This window comes from Chroicocephalus ridibundus, chromosome 9 (assembly GCF_963924245.1).
Source record: "Chroicocephalus ridibundus chromosome 9, bChrRid1.1, whole genome shotgun sequence".
Lineage (NCBI taxonomy): Eukaryota > Metazoa > Chordata > Aves > Charadriiformes > Laridae > Chroicocephalus > Chroicocephalus ridibundus.
Window position 1 is genome coordinate 26,196,747 of NC_086292.1, and position 19,488 is coordinate 26,216,234.

Below are 19,488 nucleotides of genomic sequence, written 5' to 3' on the forward strand. Positions count from 1 at the left end.
TCTTTGTGGGTTTTTTGGCTGCTGGGAAGTGCTCCCCTCGTTCCCTGCTCAGCCGTATGTTTATACTGCTGTCCTATATATTTGGAGGACGAAGAATTAACTCCCTTTTTTCTGTAAATTCCTTGCAAGCTTTCGGCCACTCAACAAGACCAAGAGGCAAATCTGTCTTCTTTCTGCCTTTACAGATCAGCTCACCAGTGCTACAATCACAAACACCAGATCCGTGTGCCACCAGGCGACCTGGCATAAATTCTGGGTCTAGAAAGGCCGCGTCACCCCCTTCTGCTGAATTATCTCTGCAGTGCACTCTGGACACTTTCTTTCCCTCCCCCCGGTGCCAGGAGAAGGCAGGCGATACCTGCCAACGTTTCTGGAGCAGCTTAAGCCAGCAAACCAGATTTATAACAGATGAACACTCATCAAGGACACGGTGTTTTGACCTGGTATGAGGAACCTTGTTGTCAGGTTTTCTGCACTGCCAAGTCACGGACAAGGAGGAAGGATAAGCAACGGCAACCGCACAAGATATCCACAGCAGAGCCAAGAGGAGAGCCCCAAGGTCAAGTTACAGCTGCAACTGCCAGGACACGCATTTCTCTGGAAGGAGGAGAGACAATGTTAACTACAAAACTCATGGAAACCAAGAGAAACTTCTACTGCCTTCAATTAGCATAAAGGAAGATCCCATGATGCGGAGGCAGCAACACCAGAAAATGGTGCAGGTCACACCACAAAGGTTCCATGGCGAAATGCAAAGTTCATGACCACAGTATCACCACAGTGCTTCGTGTGAGCCACAAGTTCTGCTCACACGAGGCTCCTTCTGACTCAAGCCCCTGAAGCTCTGAATCTCCAGCTCTCCGTCAGTGGAAGGGCCAAAAATGAGAAAGTTCAGAGGTTTTTATTTGTGCGGAATAGATAAGGAAAGCAAACATACCCCGATAACCTCTTCCTTCATGCGTAGCCGTCTGAAGGTTGCCCCCACAGGCAGGATGCACATTCTGTACCGAAAGCCTTAAATTTGGGTCTAGTCTGGGCCAGCAGTGCTCTGCTACAGCGATGTGTTCGACAGCCCCAGTTTGCTCCCATTCCCCTCAGGGGCGGGATCACGTTTCCAAGGCAAGGCTGGACTGGGGGAGCCCTTGCTCATCTGGCCCATGGGGTCACAGGATTTCCCAATTTTTTTTCATGCCAGTCAGTTAATTTTCAAGCTGAAAAGGACCGTCACAGGCAAAGTTTGACTTCACTCCCTCGGGAAACACCCACCCCGGCTTTCCACAAGGACCCAGCCTGTTCATTTCCTGACTGGAACACCCAGATGGGCAGGTGTCATTTTGGTTCACAGTTGACGTCTGCATCCCTATCCCGTCAACAGATACAAAAGGGCAAAGGCTAAGCCTCTTTCAGTCAATTTTTTCCCCATCTCTGATCAAACCAGCAGGCAGACACACCGATTTAGCAATGATGTTAGGCGCAAACCTCGCCTCAGGGCGGCTACAAGGGGCAATTGTTCAGGGGCAGAATTAAAAGCACTTTTTTATTAAGATCCTGGAAGGGAAATGCTTTTTGGACAGTGACTCCTGATGAAGGCGAGTCTGGTGGTGAAGCCAGCACAGACATAGACCGGGCTTTGGAGAGCAGGGATGTCCCCACATCACCAGGCTGGAAGGGACTGGCGTTGTCCCCATCACCAGGACTTGCGGAGCACTCTCCTTTCTAGCAGCCCTTGGGGGAACCGCTGGACCTGAACCCCAATGGCAATTCAGTCTCCTCGGAAAGGAGGGCATGTGAAATACTGTGGGCCAAGTGGCCTAGTGGAACGTTACCATCTCTCTGCAAGATACCACAGAGTTTTCCCACACTAAAGAAGCACGTTCTTGGCTTTGGTTTCTGAAAGTCTGCAGTGAAGTACCACATTTCAGTTTGGCACCAGCTGGAAGACAACCGTTTCACTCCTTCAGTTGAAGAGCATGCTGTAGGTATGCATGCCATCTCAACTCAGCTTCCTGTTGGTTTTATCTTCAGGGAGGCAAACAAATACAATTTACATGCCAAACCATCAGCTCTGCGTCGGCAAGTCCTGTTCTTCAAGCATCCTTTTCACGCTCTCCACAATGGTCCACACTTCTGCCATGGCACCTCGACCTGCAGGGCGAGAGCAAAACCACATGGTGAAATCCAGGTCCCAAAACAGATGGCACAAGGCAGGTGCTTCCCCTCTCCCATGCTGCATCCCTGCGGAAAATTAGATGTACAATGGTGGCATGGCGCAGCCAAGCTCACCAAGTAACCCCAGGTGTTTCCTTACGACTTGCCCAATGGAAAGCAACTGTGGAGGGCAGAGGATCTGCTCAGTCCACCTGGTTCTGCAGGGGTTTTGTGGCACCGCTGAAGGCCATCAGGGGAGGAAAGTGAGAGGAGTATTCATGCTAACTTCGTTTGGCTCGTAACTCAGAAGTATAAGCAGGAGCACAAGCAGAGTCAATGGAGAGAGGCAGGAAACCTCAAAAGGCAACTCATATGACGTTAATAAGTACCTCATGTTCTGAATCATCTCCAGAGGTGTCTGCACCTAACCCTTGACCACATAGGGAGTTACTATCTCACCTCATCCCACCCTGGGAGCAAGTGTGCAAAAGTGTCCCAAAAAAGTGTGTGGGTAGCAAAATACCCTATTTCACCTCCTTTCTCCAGTGTAAACATTGTGTGTGTTCAGTATCTTTGTGAAATGGTCTTGCTTATAAAAAAAGACTTGCCAAATTCATACCATTCCCATGACTCTGCAGTTAGACCCACATTAGAGAAAGCTGTCCTGGATTTGCACCAGCTTGAATCTTGGGAGTAATTCTTGGAGAAGGCTGCGTACTGGAGAGAACAAAATGTAAAAGCTTTTTCCTTTTGGACCGGATAGATGAACATCCAATGAACATTGCCAGATGAGCATCTAATCTGCACTGTGCTATTGCTTCCCTCTGAAACACTTTTTAAAACTTAGGTTCAGAATTTTAAGGCCAGAGATCATTAAATCATCTCATCTAACCTCACGCACTGAACTCGGCACTCAGAACTTAGTCCATTCACTCCTGTAATTTGCTTGAGGCTGAGGAAAGATACTTCTCCCACCAGCATTTGTCTCCACTGGAAGACTGAAAAAATGATCTATTGATCTTTTGTCCTGCTGGCTAATTGCTCAAATAATTTAAAATATGTGCCTTATTTGTCATCAGAAATTAGTTCTGAGGGCTTTGTTTTCCTCTTTTTTTTGATCAACTTCCACAGCTGGGTTAGCGAGCCCACAGACGAACTAAACCAGCGGAGTCCAAAGGACAGTAACGACTTGAGGGCAGGCAAGAGATGGAGGCGAAGGGGACAGGCCACCCTGACCATCGGGGAGAGGTGCTCTCTGTGGGTAGAGGGCAGCCCTGAATCTGCCCGGACCCTCGTTTTTCCAAGACAGATAAGCCTTGTCTGGGACAGGTGGTGTAATTGGATATAACTGAGGATTTGCGATGAAGAATGATACTTTTGGAAGGTAAAGAAAATTGGGTTGCCCTGCAAAGTAAGACCCATTTTCCACTATGCCTTTTTCAGACCTGTAAATCCTGGGAGGTCTGAAGCCTCCTGTAGACAAGTCGCAGGCAGATTTGGGCCCTTCTGTTCTCCTAACCTCAAGAAGAGCTGCAGCTGACAGGTCCTGCTAAACAAGAGAAATTCCCCGACTGCCTCTTCACGGTTTTGCAGAGCTATATCCTTCAAGAACATTTCCAAGGCCTGCCTTTGCCCCCCACCACCCACTTCCTCAACATCTTTGGCAATTCACAGCTGTATTTTTAGGTTTAGCAGAGCAAAATCTTGCTAAAGAGCCTGTCTGACAGCACAGCTCATGCCTACAAGTAGAAATCTTCCAGTGTGCCAGGCTCAAGAAATCCAGCCAAGGATGGTGAAGATACTAGCAGTCTGGAAACATTTTTGCAAAAGCAAATTGCTGCAGGCCCGTGTGTGGTACAGCACCTCTCAAAGCTCTCTTTATATCATGGCACATGGGTATCATCAAGGCCAACAGCCAGCAGCTTAGCTTTAACTATCCAATCAAGGCAACATTTTAATTGTTTGCTCTACTTGTTATTTTAACTCTCTTTTAGCTGGACTCTATGTCCAAAACCACCCACTTACTAAGGAAGAAAAATTAATCAAATTTGATTAAAATGGTAATGCAGAAACTCGGCGGCAGTCAGGATCTGGCCTGTTTCAGGTGAGACCAGCCACATGAGTGGAGGAAGATAAACCTCTTTTACAGCAAGGCAAACCACAATGTCAACAGACAAAACTGGCGCAAACTGAATCCCTTTTCTTCTGCAGATGTCTGCATCTCTTTTCACACATGTGTGAGCTTCACTACCTGCTGCTTGGGTGGAAGCTGGGCAAACCCCTTTGTGGATGAAACCCACAAAACCAAAATTAGCGTGGAAGAAGAGGCCTTGGGGTGAAAAGCCTGAAAAAAGAAGGGAAGAGAGGCAAAAGTCAGTGGTGGAGACGGCCTTGGGTCTTCAGAGACCTGGAGTCCATTACTGATGCGCTAATTTTCACTGGGATAGAGTTAATTTTCTTCATAGTAGATAGCATGGGGCTATGTTTTGTATTTGTGCTGGAAACAGCGTTGATAACACAGGGACGTTTCGGTTATTGCTGAGCAGCACTGACACAGAGTCAAGGCCTTTTCTGCTCCTCACAACGCCCACCAACGAGTGGGCTGGGGGTGCACAAGGAGTTGGGAGGGGACACAGCTGGGCCGGGACAGCTGACCCCAACTGCCCAAAGGGACATTCCATGCCATATGGCATCGTGCTCAGCACTGAAACTAGGGGGAAGGTTGGCGGGGGGGCTGCTGCTCGGGGACTGGCTGTGCATTGGTTGGTTGGTGGTGAGCAGTTGTTTTCATTTGCATCACTTGCCTTTCTCGGGTTTTATTTCTCTCTCTCTCTCTCTTATTTTCCCTTTCATTACAATTTGTTATTAATTATAATTTATTTCAATTATTAAACTGTCTTTAACGAGTTTTCTCCCTTTTACGCTTCCGATACTCTCTCCCCATCCTGCAGAGGGGGAGCGAGCGAGTGGCTGCGTGATGCTTACTTGCCGGCTGGGGTTAAACCACAACAACTACCTTTGCCATAATTTTCCTACATACTGCCAGGGAAATCCTGGCGTTTGCCAACAGGAAAATCTTGTTGTGAATTGACTCACAAACACAAGCAGAGTCGAGTCAGATGTGGCTACTGCTGCCCCAGCTGCCTGTACCATCCCTCTCTCCTACAAGCTCCTTCAGGAGTTTGCTCTTGCGGTAGAGGCAGCTGAACTGAATATGAGGCAGCTCCCAAATGACTGCCGGTGTAATGAGGTAACTCCCGATCAACACCGGTCTACTTGGCCATTCTGAGCTACAAACCACAGCAATCCACATGCCGCTTCTCACGCGGCTCACACATCCCTGCCACAAGGGCGGCAACCCGCAGGAAGGGGGCAGGGCAGAGCAGTGGAAGGTGGAAATCATGTTCACCATCCAACTTCAAGCCATTTGTGCTAGCGAGTCAACTCATGTGGCCCTTTTGCATCTCAGATCTCCACCTGTGAAACAGGGATGACAACAACACAGCTCTGCCTCAGGTGCAGGAACCTGCAAGAATAAGCACATGACCCGTTAGGAGGCACTCGGTTCCTTACTACAGGGATAGAGATCCTATATAGGTATGAAAAAAGATGAAGGGAAAAAATAAAGACGGGACAAAGAAGCTATGCCAGATCGCCTTTCCACTTCTTCCAAAATGTCTGTGCCGAATGACCTCTTTTGGGCGTTTTCCCTTAACATTTTTACGAGTACGTAAGAAATTTGATGTAATCAGGTCTAAAATCCCAGTGGAAGCATAATTGTCCAGGATATTTCAACTGGTGCCTGAGTTACTTGACTACACTTACCTAACTGTAAATATTTCTTAGTCTTCAGCTCCAAAAAAACACTCTCTAGAAGCACTTCATCTACCTAAGGATTCAGAAATTAAGCCAGCCCTAGAATTTAACCATGAAGAACATTTTAACATTCCGTCTTTGCTACAGACTGTTTATTGAATTATCTGACAGAGCGGTTACAATCCTGCAAGAGTTGGTGTTGTTAAACAAAAGTATGAGTATACCACCGTGCTATGATGGCCAGAACTGGGTGACATTTTACAGACAATTCATCAGATAAAAAAGCGAATCCATTCATCCAAATTGCTTGCACAAAAACCCTTCTCAAAACCTCCCAAAAGGCAAAATACCTCCATTTAAAGCAGCTCCTAAAATACAAATTAGACCATTTAAGTAGCATTTCTTAGCACAGCAAGTTAAGTGTTTCGAAACTGAGTGTGACAACTTTCCCTATCCCCCTCCTTCACTTTGCAGACAAGTCTGATGTCAAAACCCCAAATCAAAACTCGATTGGGAAGCTGAAAAGTAACCCAGGCGACAAACAACAACAAATGGTAAATGTACATCCAGCTACACTCTGAGCCACGTCTGCGAAGCACTTATTCTCACTGTCTGCTCTCAGGGATAAGATATTATCCCTATGTAAGAGATGAGGAGCTGAGGCGTGATGAAAACAGCCCACAGTCACAGCAGAGGGCAAGGTCAGGACACCCATATCCCAGGCTGATAGCACTCACCACAAAGCCCTCCTTCTCTTTGATCTACTTTCTTCTTGAATGAGTATTTCTTTTAAATATCAGGCCTATCTAACAGCGCATTTGAAAGCCTGACTTGGACAGCCTCATAAGGCTACTTAAAAATCTATGAACAAGAATAACAGATATCAGTCAGCACAGGGCAGAGCTTCAGTTTGTTTGTATAAACCCTGGCAGTGAGCACCTTCTCCCCTGCAGTTCAACATCTTGAAGGCCACATGGCAAAAGAATGCACATCCCTTCAGGATAAGAGCAGCACTCATGCAGGAAACCACTCAGAAGACATTCAAAGGGACTAACCTTCATCTCCACACACTAGTTTCTTCACCACACAGGGGATCTCTGTGTAGCCAAAGCCTTTCAGCTGCTCCACCTGCCGAGCTGTGATGGGATGTTCCCACATGGCCGTGTTCATAGCTGGGCAGAAGAGCAGAGGTTTGCTCAGATCCCACGCCCGGATGACACAAGTCTGAAAGAGAAGCCAAGAGGTTCAGCTCTGAGATGGGCTGTCTTTCCTTATTCCTTCTTCTGCCTTTGCTGCACAGAAGCGCTTTCCCAACCTGGGTGTCATTAAGGGGCCCAAAGTCTCAATCTGTCTGTGCAGCTGGACCAACCCAGAGGCAGATCCACAGGGTTGCTACTAATTTGTATTACATCCCAGTGAAGCTCATCTCTGACAGGCAAGAAAGATGAGGGAGGCTACACAAAGGATAGATCCCATCCTACTCCGGCTTGGGGCCAAGAAAGCAGCCCAATCGTTGGAGCAAACCAAGCTGGAATATCACGCGTGCTGACTGCCAACTCATGTGGGAGACCAAGAGAAGCTGAGGGGTGGCCAGAGATCATATCAGCTAAAGAGAAATCCCCAGGCAACACTTCACATAAGCCAGCTGTAGAACTAAAAACACCAAAAGCTGGCAAGTGAGGCTTTTTTAAACGATATACCAACTGGATCCATAACTCCTCACAAGGTAAGCGCTGCTGCTTCCAGGATACAAACAGAGGATAACGCAAACACATCTGGGCTGTTGCAGAAGATGCTGTCAGATTACAAACCATCTAGCAGCCCCTGCGTGCTACAGGGAATCGTATCTGACTCCTCAGTAACACGGAGCTTCCAGATAACCCAGTATCACCTCATCTCCTTAAAAAGATAAATGCTGGTTGCTCTTAATGCAATGTCTGCCACTTACTGCTCTTAAGGCGACGCCCATCCCTAGGCCTAGCAGCATTTAAATCATGCAAAGGGAGCTTCCCAGGTAGCAACAGTCCCTGGTGCAGGGTCTCTGCTCAGATCACAGCGTGCTTATGAGAACCCTGCCCATCCTTTTTTATGCCCTGTGATTTGAACCCTTCCCAGCACAGGAAAGTCTGCTAGAATCTGTTGTAACTTGCCAACCAGCACCTCCAGCACTTCCTTTCCTTTGCTGGAGCTACCTCTTCCTCTCCAAAAAGACTGGCAGGACTTTGTGAAGTCATGCATCCCTAACACCCTTCCTGAGCTCTTCCCTCTGCCACCACCATCATACCTAGAGTACCAAGGGGACCCAGAAGGACAAGACATCGCTTGTCCCTCCCACAGCTCCTTCTGGCTTCTCTCCAACCTCCAGTGATCTGCTCATACAAATGAGGGCTGTTTCTCTGGGCGTATTTTGTTCATTTCTATGCAGTCCCTCTTAGCTGAACAGCTAAGGTGGTCATGCAGGGGTCCCCAGCCAGAGCCAATGTGCTGCCCTCCATTTCTAGTTCTAGCTTCATTGCATTACTGCAGGGTGATGCACCACAGCAACATTTGCAGTTCTGCAGCTTCCTGGCAGATCTTTTGGGTGGTTAATGCTTATGACTTCTCCTAATGCCTGGACACAAAGCATTCAGCCGTGCTGCAAGTTCCCCTGCACCCAACAGAAAAGCACGCTCTCTTTTAATACGCTTTCTGCTCAGCCTCTAAGCCAGAGCACCTTTAATACCAGAAAAACAAGCCTGAACAAGCAAAATCCCCTATGGCTGAAACTGGAAGGTAAGAAAGTGTGAACATGTTTGAATTTCTGTGCTATGCAGTTAGGTGAGGGAGGAGGTGAGGTAGCAGGAAGTAAACAATTTTATCTGATCTCACAGGTGTCTTTCCAGATTGCATCTGAAAAATGCAGAGAGGAACTCAAAAGCGAGTGCAAGTGTGTATGCGCACGCGCACGTGTGTGTACATGCATGACAGAGGGAGGGTGGAGGCAGAAAGAGAGAAATACACAGAAAAAGCAGGAAAGGCACAAAGCAAGGACTGGGACATAATGGAAGAGACTGACAGAGCCGAGGAGCAGAAAGGGCTGTAGGTCAGGGAAGGAAAGAACGACTACTTGAGAAGGAACAGGGGAACCATACTGAAGGAAGAGAGAGACAAGCATACGAAGTGCGAGCAGAACATGCAAATCTCACTGTTCTTGATGCTGCAGAAGCACAAGAGTTCCCATGAAAGAAAGGTCAGACAGTCTAACACTGGGAGGTGAGAGAACTCTCATGCAGAGCTCCGGTTACTCACCAGCAGGTTGTCACAGATGCCGTTTGCGAGCTTTGCCAGTGTGTTTGCATCAAGAGGTGCCACCAACATAAGATCAGCCCACCGTCTGAGTTCGATGTGCAGGACTGGGTCTGAACGACCTTTCCAGAGCTGTGGATGAGACAAGATGCGGATTACCGAACTCTTACAACGAATGCTGTAAATAATTGGCACTTTATCTTATCGATCCCACATTAGTAACCACCGCGCAAACTTAAGGGGAAAGAATTACTCTCACACGGAGCAAGATCTGACTGTGTGGGGAATGCTGACTGCAGCCAGCGCTCGCTTTTCTGACTTCCTCCTTCCTCCAGTGAAGGCCGTGTTGCAGCTCCATTTAGGAAGCACAGCTAATGGACACCACCAACGTGCTCGGTGCTCTACAAATGGGTGTTCTTTCCCCACACCCAGCAACAACAGACTTCAACTCACAGGGAAGAGCCTTCCCCATCCGCGTCATCCCTCAGCTTCAGAATTGTTCACAGCAGCTCCCTCAAGACACAGCATATCTTAGCAGAGAAGAGAGCTCCATCCTTTCAGCCAACTGAAGCCAGACAGGACCAAACCAGGGGTCTCATTTCCTAAGGAACCCATGTCATTTATAAGCTTCACATTTCTCTGAAGTGAAGCTGTCCACTGGCTTTTAACAAGGTACAGACCCCTAACTGCACAAGTCACTTTTCAATTAGGATGCACGTCCCTAAGCACACCCACAGCAGCAAAGTAAACCCCCTAACTACAGTAGGGAACAGTCCTGTCGGCCTTCTCTAGGATGGACGCGGTTTAGACAGCTGGGCACTTCCCTCCTCTCTTGGCTCTAAATGAACGTTTCTATCTTTAGTAAAGCTCTGAGTTGCTCAAGAGAGTCCTAGTCTTTTCTTCAGAGCGTGGTTAACTGGGAAAGTTAACAGCAAACAGCATCAGGTGCTTAATCCCCAGAGGACACACACCACCACAGGCCGGCAAGAGGTTATCAGGGCCACAAACTGTTCCTTCTCTGAGTCACTGGAAACCACAACAAAAAGGCAGCATCCGGAAAGCTGGCGCTTCCTGACACCTTTCCCAGCTCCTCCACTCACTTCTACTTTTCCTAGAAGCACTGAAAATTGTAGGTTTATTTTCAGAGTAAAATATCCCACAAACAGACGCTGAGCAGGCTTATTTCTCACCCTTCTGTCAAAACAGCATGTTATAAGGCCTCCATGCCCACTTTCCGGTGTGCCAGCAGACCTCAAAGCCCGACCCGTTCCTCTTCTCTCACCTCACCGAGGGTTCCTCAGAAATAACTGCCTGGAGGTGTAAGCACCCTGGGACCCAGCGGATCTCCACCAGTCTCCCAGACCAGCCAGAAAGCTGGCTGGTCTAATGGCTAATTGCCCTTAGCATGCCGCTCTCCACAGAAAAGCAATGCCCACATCTGAGTGCACCGGCAGGAGTACTGGTTAAAGAGTAGATCACCTTGTACTCAGATCGCTACTGCGAAGCAGACAGAAAATGTATAGAAAAACAAATGTTCATGTTTATATAATGATCCTCTTCATACTCAGGGACCCCCAAAACATGTCAGCAAAACCGTAGTCGAGAGAAAAAAACATTTTACAAGGTCTAGAGATGGTCACAACCCTGACAACTGAGTTATCCCTTACTGGAATGGTTCTTCTATGTATGCACACGAGCACAGGTGTGGACGCCTCTGAGATAAGCACTGATTCCACCAGGAGAACCTCTCTAAGTTCCAGCCACCTATCACACCGGTGCACGACAGCTCCAGATACTGGCCTTCCCCTGCACCGCTACACCAGGGTGGCCCTACCAGCACAGGGTTACCCAGTCAGACACCAGACCAAGTTTTCAGGCGGCGTGGGTAGTTTTGTGAATGTCAGCGATGTCTGTAGATTCAGAATACATATTGTTGAGGAGAATTAAGCTGTTGCCTTCGTGACAAGTATGACTCATGACAAGCACCAAACACCCTCACCGCGATTCTGCAGTGGCTTTCTTGACATTTCCTGATACTCCTCTCAGAGCTGCAGATAGCGGCTGAGCCCGGGGTGGTGAGAGACCACTTCTACCCTCACTGCCTGCTGCAAGTCTGCTAGAGAGGTACAAAATCCTCCGGTACAGTCAGGACAGCCTTTCTTTCCATCCTCCTTTACAGCACAGTTGGAACCACATTCTTTGAAAGCCATGTTCCAAAGCGTACATTACTAGAACAAAGAAGAGAGCCGTGGCCCAGGATTTAAAAAAAAAAAATAAAAAAATAATGTGGTCTCTTGCAAAGAAACTTAGAAGAACACTTTTATTTGCTGTTCAGCACTTGAACAACTAAGCAAATCTCCCAGGGAGCCTGCTTTTTTTCTGAAGCATGTCCCACTGGCATTCTGGAAGTAGAAGGCATAAGTGCGTGACAGAACGACTTGAATTACAAAACATGTGGTGAGTGGGGACAGGACAGAAGCCCTTGCCGTCTCCAAAGGTAGAACGTCTCACCTGCCATTCATCTTCATCGCTGTAGAGGGTGACGGGAATCTCCTGGGCATTGTAGAAATGCTTTGCTCTCTCAGTAGTGACCACCTTCACTTCGAGCTAATTGGAAAAGAAAGACGGACCAGTGGTTAGACTTGAGGACAATCCTGTAAAGCTGGGTAGAGGAGGAGGGCTCAAGCAACAAAGATTTTGAAAGCTATGTGGATTCTCAGAGGACCTTCCCCTGTTCACGGCTGAAAGGCCAGGCCACTGCAGGTGTTCACAGGAGCCAAAGACTCATTTCATGGCATCCTAAAACGGGCAGGTGATTAGTCACCGCCTGCCAAACGCGTTCACATGGCCAGTTCACAGCGGGGACAGCAGAAAAGACCGAGCAGGTCAGAATGAGATGCAGTTCTCCACAGAACTTCAAAGAGACTGTAAGAAGCAGCAAACCAAAGCTCTGTGAAAGACGCCTTTTAATCTCAAAATACGCCTGCCAAAGGAAGTCGTGCCTCAGTAGATTCCCTTAACCACAGCACAGAGGACTGCTGAGGGTGGCATGCCTACACGGCACATGCAGGATCACTCTTCCCACACTCGGAGCCAAGAGTAAGCTCTCTGCCAAGAGGATGCACAGCGCTTGAGTGATCAAAAGTCCCGCTGAGGGACAAGCTGGCTAGCTGGGGCTCAGCACCACCAGCGCAAAGCAAGGCCACCTCTCCCGCACAAGGCTTCACAAGAAAGAGTGGCTGTGGAAGACAGAGTACGATTTCTTGATCGAATGAACCACGTGGCACACCTCACTGTCTCCTGCCCCTGCCTCTCTCTCTCGATGATCTCCTGGTGCCAAAGTTGGGGACATAGCTGCAGACTATTAGATACTACTTTTTAAACCCACGTTAATCAGAATTACTCCAGCCAGGGGTAAAAACACCAGAAGCAAGACTGGGTTGTGTCTTCCAGATGTCCTTCCTATCCAGGTAAGATGCTGGACAAAGGAAAACCTCTGTATAGGTATGTTCATAGCACAGGGTTTCTGTGCAGCCAAAAGAGTAAACCGGTGACCTCCACAAAGGAAAGAGAGACAGGGTGAAAATATACAAAGGTTCTCTCCAAAATCTTAGGTAAACCTGACTGCCTTGTTGAAAAGTACTGGAATCTTCAGTTATATGGCAATACTAGGGAAACCCTACCGTGTCCCTTGGACATTTGACACGCACAGTTATGAGGTGCTAAGATGCTCTACGACACAAGATCCTTTAATTTCCTCCTGCAGAAACCTTAACAAGTGGAAAAGAGGTTTTTTCCCTGGTTTCTACATGTCGCATGACCTGCTCAAAGCTGTAGCTCTGACAAATGTCGCCAACAGCTGCCTGCCACATGCAGTGAAGCAGGGCTGCCCTGCACACACCAGGATCGGCCACAAAGCACCCACGCGGCATGTGCAACCATATTCCCACCTGCAATTCCTCCCAATGATGTACCTTAAAACCAGCCAACAGACAGGCCAACACATGGAGGGAGTGCTCCGGTTACAGTGAAAAACACCACTCTTCCTTGTTATTGGCCATTTTCAATCCCAGTCTGCTCCTTCAAGCAATTCACAGTGCAACTCACTGCCTGGTTCTGTAAACCCAACAGCGAGATGGGGAGAAACCAGCTTCACCAACAACTCCTTCTCGCTAGAAAACCATGGCCTGAGGTACAAAACTGATGAAGCCCTCGGTCTGCGCACTCTTGCTAAAACAGACTGCTGAAAACCTCCAAGAAGATTTCTTCAGCAGCAGCAGCTGAAGTGACAAAACATGTTAAGCTATCTCCCCAACACTAACCAGTCAACTGGGAACAGAGCAGTCTGGATTATCTGCATCCTACATGACCAGCATAACAGCTGGGAGCAGTGGAAAATCCTAGCCTTAGCATATGATTGTCTTTGGTAATTTTTCCCATTTCCTGAAGAAAAAGCCATGGAAAATAAAGCTGCACATAACACCAGTGTTCAGTACTACACATTTGGTTTTTTGCCTCTTCTAAACGTCTGCTCTTTTTCAAGCGACCTTAGCTTGGAATCACAGCTGTGTTTCTAGTGCTTTCAAGTGTGAAGATCATACTCACAGCAATCAACCATATTGCTTCCAGATTAACCTCACCCCACAGGAAGCTTTTTGGAGCCAAGCAGCAACACCTGCAAAGGTGCTAATGCTGCTCTCTGCTATGCCACGGCCTTCAGTGAGGTGTTAACCTCGCCGTCTGCAAGATACTATTTATTTGGTGATTTTAAAGAGCAACGTGCAGTTTAAAGGGGCACATCAGCTATCTCAAATGGCAGCAGTAGGCCAGGTCTGCACTAAAAGTAATGTTTGTTAGTGATGTTCTTATTTTAGAGTTAGCCATAGAAGTATAAAGATTTTTAGGTGACACAACTCGATCTGCCACATGGCATATTTTGTCACTTGCTACTTCATTTGTGCCATTATTCAAAATTTTCTAATCTAGACCAGAAATGCCCCTCTCAGGCTAAAGGATACAGAAAAATCCCCGAAAGACATTCTGCTTTTTTTTTTGTATTTTTTTTAGGATAGTTTCATAACCATCTCTGGTCTTAAAAAACATACTTATTTCTTCAAAGCACAAGCCCATAGCTGGCTATTGAGTACTACCTCCAACGCACTACAAGCTAAAGCATACCAGAGGGATATGTTCAACATGGTGGCTGGTGACTCCACCACTCCCCCAAGAAACTCTATTAATTAGAACTCTCTTAGTTAAACATTCTCCATAATTAAGATTTTCTGCTGGGGTGGGCTCCTGGATCCCTTGTTCTGAGCAAGTCCTTCATGTCCTTCCAGCTACATTAGAAAGAGATCAGTTCTCAAGATCACTTTAGCCTACATAGTGTTTTTTTTCTTTCTATTTACCTGGCACACCCCTTGTTTGCCTGTGGTTATATCTCTGCTTAAACAGCAAAGTCAGTCTAGCCACACTCAAACTCCTTTACTGGAGACAGTTTAGACTAGTTCTAGCTCTTTCATTTGGACCGTTTCAGCCAATTCTCCAAAATAAACTTCACTGCAAAACTGCTCTCCTATGTTCACGCAATATCATTGGTCTCTGTTAGAGGATTCTCCTGTCACAGCCGTTTCTGCTTGGGGTAAGGGGGTGTGATTTTTTTTTCATACTTTCCCAGTTTTGACAGCAAAATCTTTACACACAGACTGTGTTGCTTCGATAGCAACTGCTGCAGAAAAGAACGAGTAGCTCGTTTGTTAAATGGCACCTACAAGCTGACGTAGAGACTACCTGGCTGGAGCGCAACAAAATGACATGACATGGTTTAAACCCAGGCACCCTGTAGCTTCAAGAGCAATACATTTCTCCGACAGAAAAGTTTGTCATTTCCTATCTTTATGACTAACCACTATTCTGCCAACGTGATTCTTGTCATCGTATTCCTGCCAGGCCATTCAAACAATACCAGGAATTGGACCAAGACAACGCGTGTGAATGTAGCACAAGCACGAGAGTTACCCACAGTGTCCTGATGAGACACTATGTGCTGTCTCCCCACAACACCAGGTGCAAGGGTAATAACCTGAAAGGCGTACGCTGATACGATATAAATTTCCTAGATCTTCAAAGAGGTTAAACAAAAGGCAGTAAGACGTAGTCACATCCATTATCACCCCCAAGGAGATGTTTAATGAATGCAAAATCACACTGCCAAGTTGTTCACCAAGCATCACTCTAGCCAAAACATCAATTTAAACTAACCGCTCCAGTTTCAGTCCTCCGACCACATCTCCCTTTGTACAAAAGACTTCCTCTGCTTCTGCCCTGCTTCCACCAATGGCTTTTTAAAGTTCTGTTCCATCAGTAACGAAACTGATGCAACAGGCTTGTGCAGGACTCAACAAACTCAATGGAAAAGTTACACTGACTCAGCAGGCTTCAGATCAGGTCTTGAAATCACATCAGACATGAGCAAATAAATAATATTAATTAACAAATTAAGTGCCAGAAGCTCCTGGACCGGATACTTCACTTCCACTTTTTGTGTAACAAAAGCCTAAAACCAGTGGGCGCAAAGCCCACAACGGATGCCACAAAACCTATGGGCCTTCACGGAGAATTCAGGTCCAGCCATCTGCAGGTTTTAATTATGAATCAAATGCTCAGAGAGAAGGAATGCATTCGACCTAGATTCCTACAGTGGGTCATTTGCATTCTCCCTCTCACCTGCAAAGAAGGATGTTCCAAGCACCAAGAGCAAAGGAAAAGAGACAACAGCAAAGCCAATCTGAGAGACAGAGGATTAGAAGACGCCCTGTTACCCATTCCAGCTTGGATAGCAACATCAACCAGGTACTTCAGAGTTACTCAGAGACTGCACTTCTTCCGACTCTGTGTGAATGTATCTACAGGTAAAGCCTCCTAAACCTTCTAAAAGGATATTCGTTAAGCAATCTGGCAAATATATCTGGATATGTTGATACACCCTCTTTCTCCTGCCACTCTTTCGTTTCCCTGCTCCAAAACATTTGCTAAAGGTTTTCTATGTTTTCCTCTAACTTTATTCCACAGCAAAAATCAGCACATTTTCCTCCCTGACACTAGTCACTAGTGGCCTCTGCTGGACACCTCTGTTACTCCAGACAATAAATTGTAAAAAAACCCAAATGTACAGATACGTATGGCGGCTTGTATTTTCTGTTTCTGTTTTTACAAGACTTGTTTTCCCTTTGCTGGTCAGACAGCAGTGTCCATCTTTGCAAACTCCACATCACACAGAAGGAAAACTGCAAGGTTGTCATTAGAGGTTTCAAGTTCCACAAAGCGTCCACCTGTGTCTGTAGCCAGATCTGGTAATCTGACTAACAAGGACATATTCCACAAAAAAAACCCACCAAAAACCAAGACAAGGACCTATTCAATCATTTTTCAGAGAATGAAGCAAGCTGAGATGAACAATGCTACTTTCATATACCAGAACCTAAACGTCTGCCTATGGAAATACCCAGGAACAGTTACTGCCCTTAAAACCTGATTTAAATTTAACTCTTAGGTATAAAGGAGGAGGAAATGATAGGAAAAAATATTCATTGATTTTTAAAAACAGGAGAACCACTCCCCCAACAGTTTTTAAACTAAAGGGCTCAAAGCCACAAGGAACTTTTCATTCCAATAGAAGCCATCAAATCTCCCCTCGGAATGAAAAACAGGGTAACACCAACTTTATGAGACTTCTACCAATAGATTTACTCACCCCTGGGATTTTCAGCAATTCGGCGATGAGGAGAGGCAGCTTCAGGGCAGCCACGCTCCCAGTCACACCCACCAGGACACAGAATTTTTTCTGTGGCACCGATGAGCTCTTTTCTGCAGGAAACCCTGGTTCTGGCTCTGCGAAGGGCTCCATGCTCCGATCAAACTCTACAAGCACAGAAAAACAAAAGACACTTGACTAACGGTGCTGCTGAGCGAGGCTATCAAAGCAGGGCTCCAATGCCAATGTATTCCCGAGGGCACGGATTTAAGCCTGGACTGCAGGACCTGGAGTAATTCAGTCTGAGGATGAACACTCAGACCCCAATCCACAAAGCTTTTGGGCATCAGCATACCTTTAAGTGCAGCAGTAGTCTACTGCTGTTTAATTACAATTTGCTCTCGGACACCGGTGAACAGAACAGAACACTAAAACCCAGGCAGGCGGCCCACAAAAGTGTCCTGGTAAAGCCCACAGCCCCCAAAAGAAAGATTCACTCTCACACGTTGAACAAGGTCTAGAGTTTACAATAAATCTACCTTCCACACTAACTGCTGGGAAGACATGAAACCCCCAGCTGGGTCAGTCTCCCTTCACACTGTCTGGTAATAAACGCAGGGAGTAATAAATTTTAATAATTAAAAAATTTGAGGCCCTGACGCATGCTTTATCATCTCACTTCCTATTGTATCATCATGTATTTACCACTGCGTTAGAAATCTCGCCCTAGCATAGGGGGGGGAAAAACCCACCAATGAATAAGAGGTAGAAGACAACAGCCACTGAGTGAAAACAGGGACATCAAAGTCAGAACTGCTCGCTCCTCCACCAGCGCGGAGCGAAGGGATCCGCAGCCGCTTTGGAAGGCTGAGCTGGCAGCTGTATCTCAGGTCTCTGGCCTCCTCACAGCTTCCCTGTGCTGCTGCCACACTGGTAAATCCCAAACGGCTCTTCTGGTGAGGAAAAGTGCTCCTCCGCAGAATCGACGCGAATCTCTCTGCTTAATGAGTGATTAGCAAAGAGTAAATTCACTTTTTAAAAAAATCTGAAAAATGTGTTTCTAGAGAAGACATTACCCTGTGACTCAATAAGGTTTGTTCAATGTCACTGACATCCTTGTTATTCGGAGGAAGTTACTTGGAAGTGTTTTGGGGAGAACAAAAAGGAAGAAAAAGGTGTTTACGCTCCCCTTATTTTCGGTACCAACTCAGCTGCTGGAGTGAGAGGGCTGGATTCCCAAGAGAGGGGAATTTATCCCTTCGGTCCTTCCCTGAAATCATTCAGCAGCGGGTTTAGAGATCCTTCATGGGGCGATTCAGTTACGCATCAGCCCAACCTCTGCGTCCAGCCACACGAGCACCCACCAGCTGTGGCACAACACCAATAACACGTTCTTTTTCCATGCTCTGCTTGGAATTAATACATTTAACTCAGGCCCCTGAGATTTCTCAGTGTGCGTATAAAAAATTGCTAGGATAAGAGCACATTATCAGCTTCCCAGAGCTTCTCAGCACTGATTAGCACGAGTAATTAGAAGCAAGGAAATCCAGCACGTATACTGGCTGCGCGATTTCAACACTATCGCAACACTTCACATGTTTATCCATACCTAATTAAAATTAAGTTTATGGCTTCACAGCAAGGAAAACACCCACTTCCCTTATGATTACTAAATGACAATTAATTCACTGAAACATCCAGATCTTAAAGCCTGGGGAATAAGGCATAATTTTTTAATGGTCAGTTTTCAAAAATGGCTGGCTATTAGGGATAAAACAAGAGCATGACGTTCTGGGCCGCACATTCCTCTTACCCAAACACAGCTCTGGGGAGCCAGCTAAGAAGCCGTTAGAAGGCAAGCAGCTTATGGGGCTATTTAGTTATTTTGTTAGCATTTTAACAGCTGAAAACAGCTTCAAAAGGCCCCTGAGGCGGAGAACCGAACCGAGACACCCCGGGCACTTCTGAAACGTAAAGAAGCAACGTTTGTATACCGGTAACGGCAGGGGGCCCGGTGAGGAAAGCGACAACCCCCCGAAGTCCAGCCCCGCGGCCTGCTCCCAGCGGAGGCCCCGGTCCGCCTGCGCCGTCGCCCGGCAATGGGTGCGCGACCCCTCCGCGTCCCGGAAGCCGAAGGGCAGGCTGGGAAGCGCTGATTGGCTCTGCTAGCGCACGCGCGGGCGGCGGGAGCCTGAGGCGGCGACGGCTCTTGAACGTTTTAAGCCCGGGGCCCTGCGCGCCGTCCCGCCGTATCCCTTAGGCTCTGGCAGTCTCCGGAGCGCTGGGTCGGGCCGGTTCCGGCTGCGCTGCCGGCGCCTTAAGCTCTCCCGGGCAGCCCGAGAGAGGCTGGCGGGCCTCGTGGCCCTCGGCACCCCAGGAACAGCAGCTCCACAGCGCCGGGGAGCAAACAGCTACGCGCGGGATGGCTGCTACGGGGGCAGGCAGGCAGTCTAAAGCTCCTCGGAATCACAGAGTGGTTAGAGTTG

At 47.3% G+C, this 19,488-nt stretch overlaps 1 protein-coding gene across 7 annotated transcripts; it reads right to left on the minus strand.

The window, feature by feature from the left end:
* Positions 1 to 595: 595 nt before the first annotated feature.
* PPCDC (phosphopantothenoylcysteine decarboxylase) lies at positions 596 to 19,123 on the minus strand. 7 transcript variants are annotated; one of them, XM_063346844.1, is made up of 8 exons: positions 17,755 to 17,945; positions 17,003 to 17,169; positions 11,761 to 11,856; positions 9,253 to 9,381; positions 7,020 to 7,188; positions 4,400 to 4,492; positions 2,768 to 2,865; positions 596 to 2,145 (listed from the first exon to the last, which is right to left on the minus strand). In XM_063346844.1, the coding sequence occupies exons 2-7, from the start codon at positions 17,153 to 17,155 to the stop codon at positions 2,798 to 2,800; spliced, it is 708 nt and encodes a 235-aa protein (XP_063202914.1). In that variant the 5' UTR covers positions 17,156 to 17,169; positions 17,755 to 17,945; the 3' UTR covers positions 596 to 2,145; positions 2,768 to 2,797. The 7 variants fall into 7 exon arrangements, 4 of the variants coding, with proteins under 4 accessions (XP_063202914.1, XP_063202917.1, XP_063202915.1 ...); XR_010072592.1 differs by lacking the exon at positions 17,755 to 17,945 and adding an exon at positions 18,997 to 19,123 and having other exon boundaries at positions 2,094 to 2,145; positions 2,768 to 4,492; XR_010072591.1 differs by having other exon boundaries at positions 2,094 to 2,145; positions 2,768 to 4,492; positions 17,755 to 17,952.
* Positions 19,124 to 19,488: the final 365 nt, after the last annotated feature.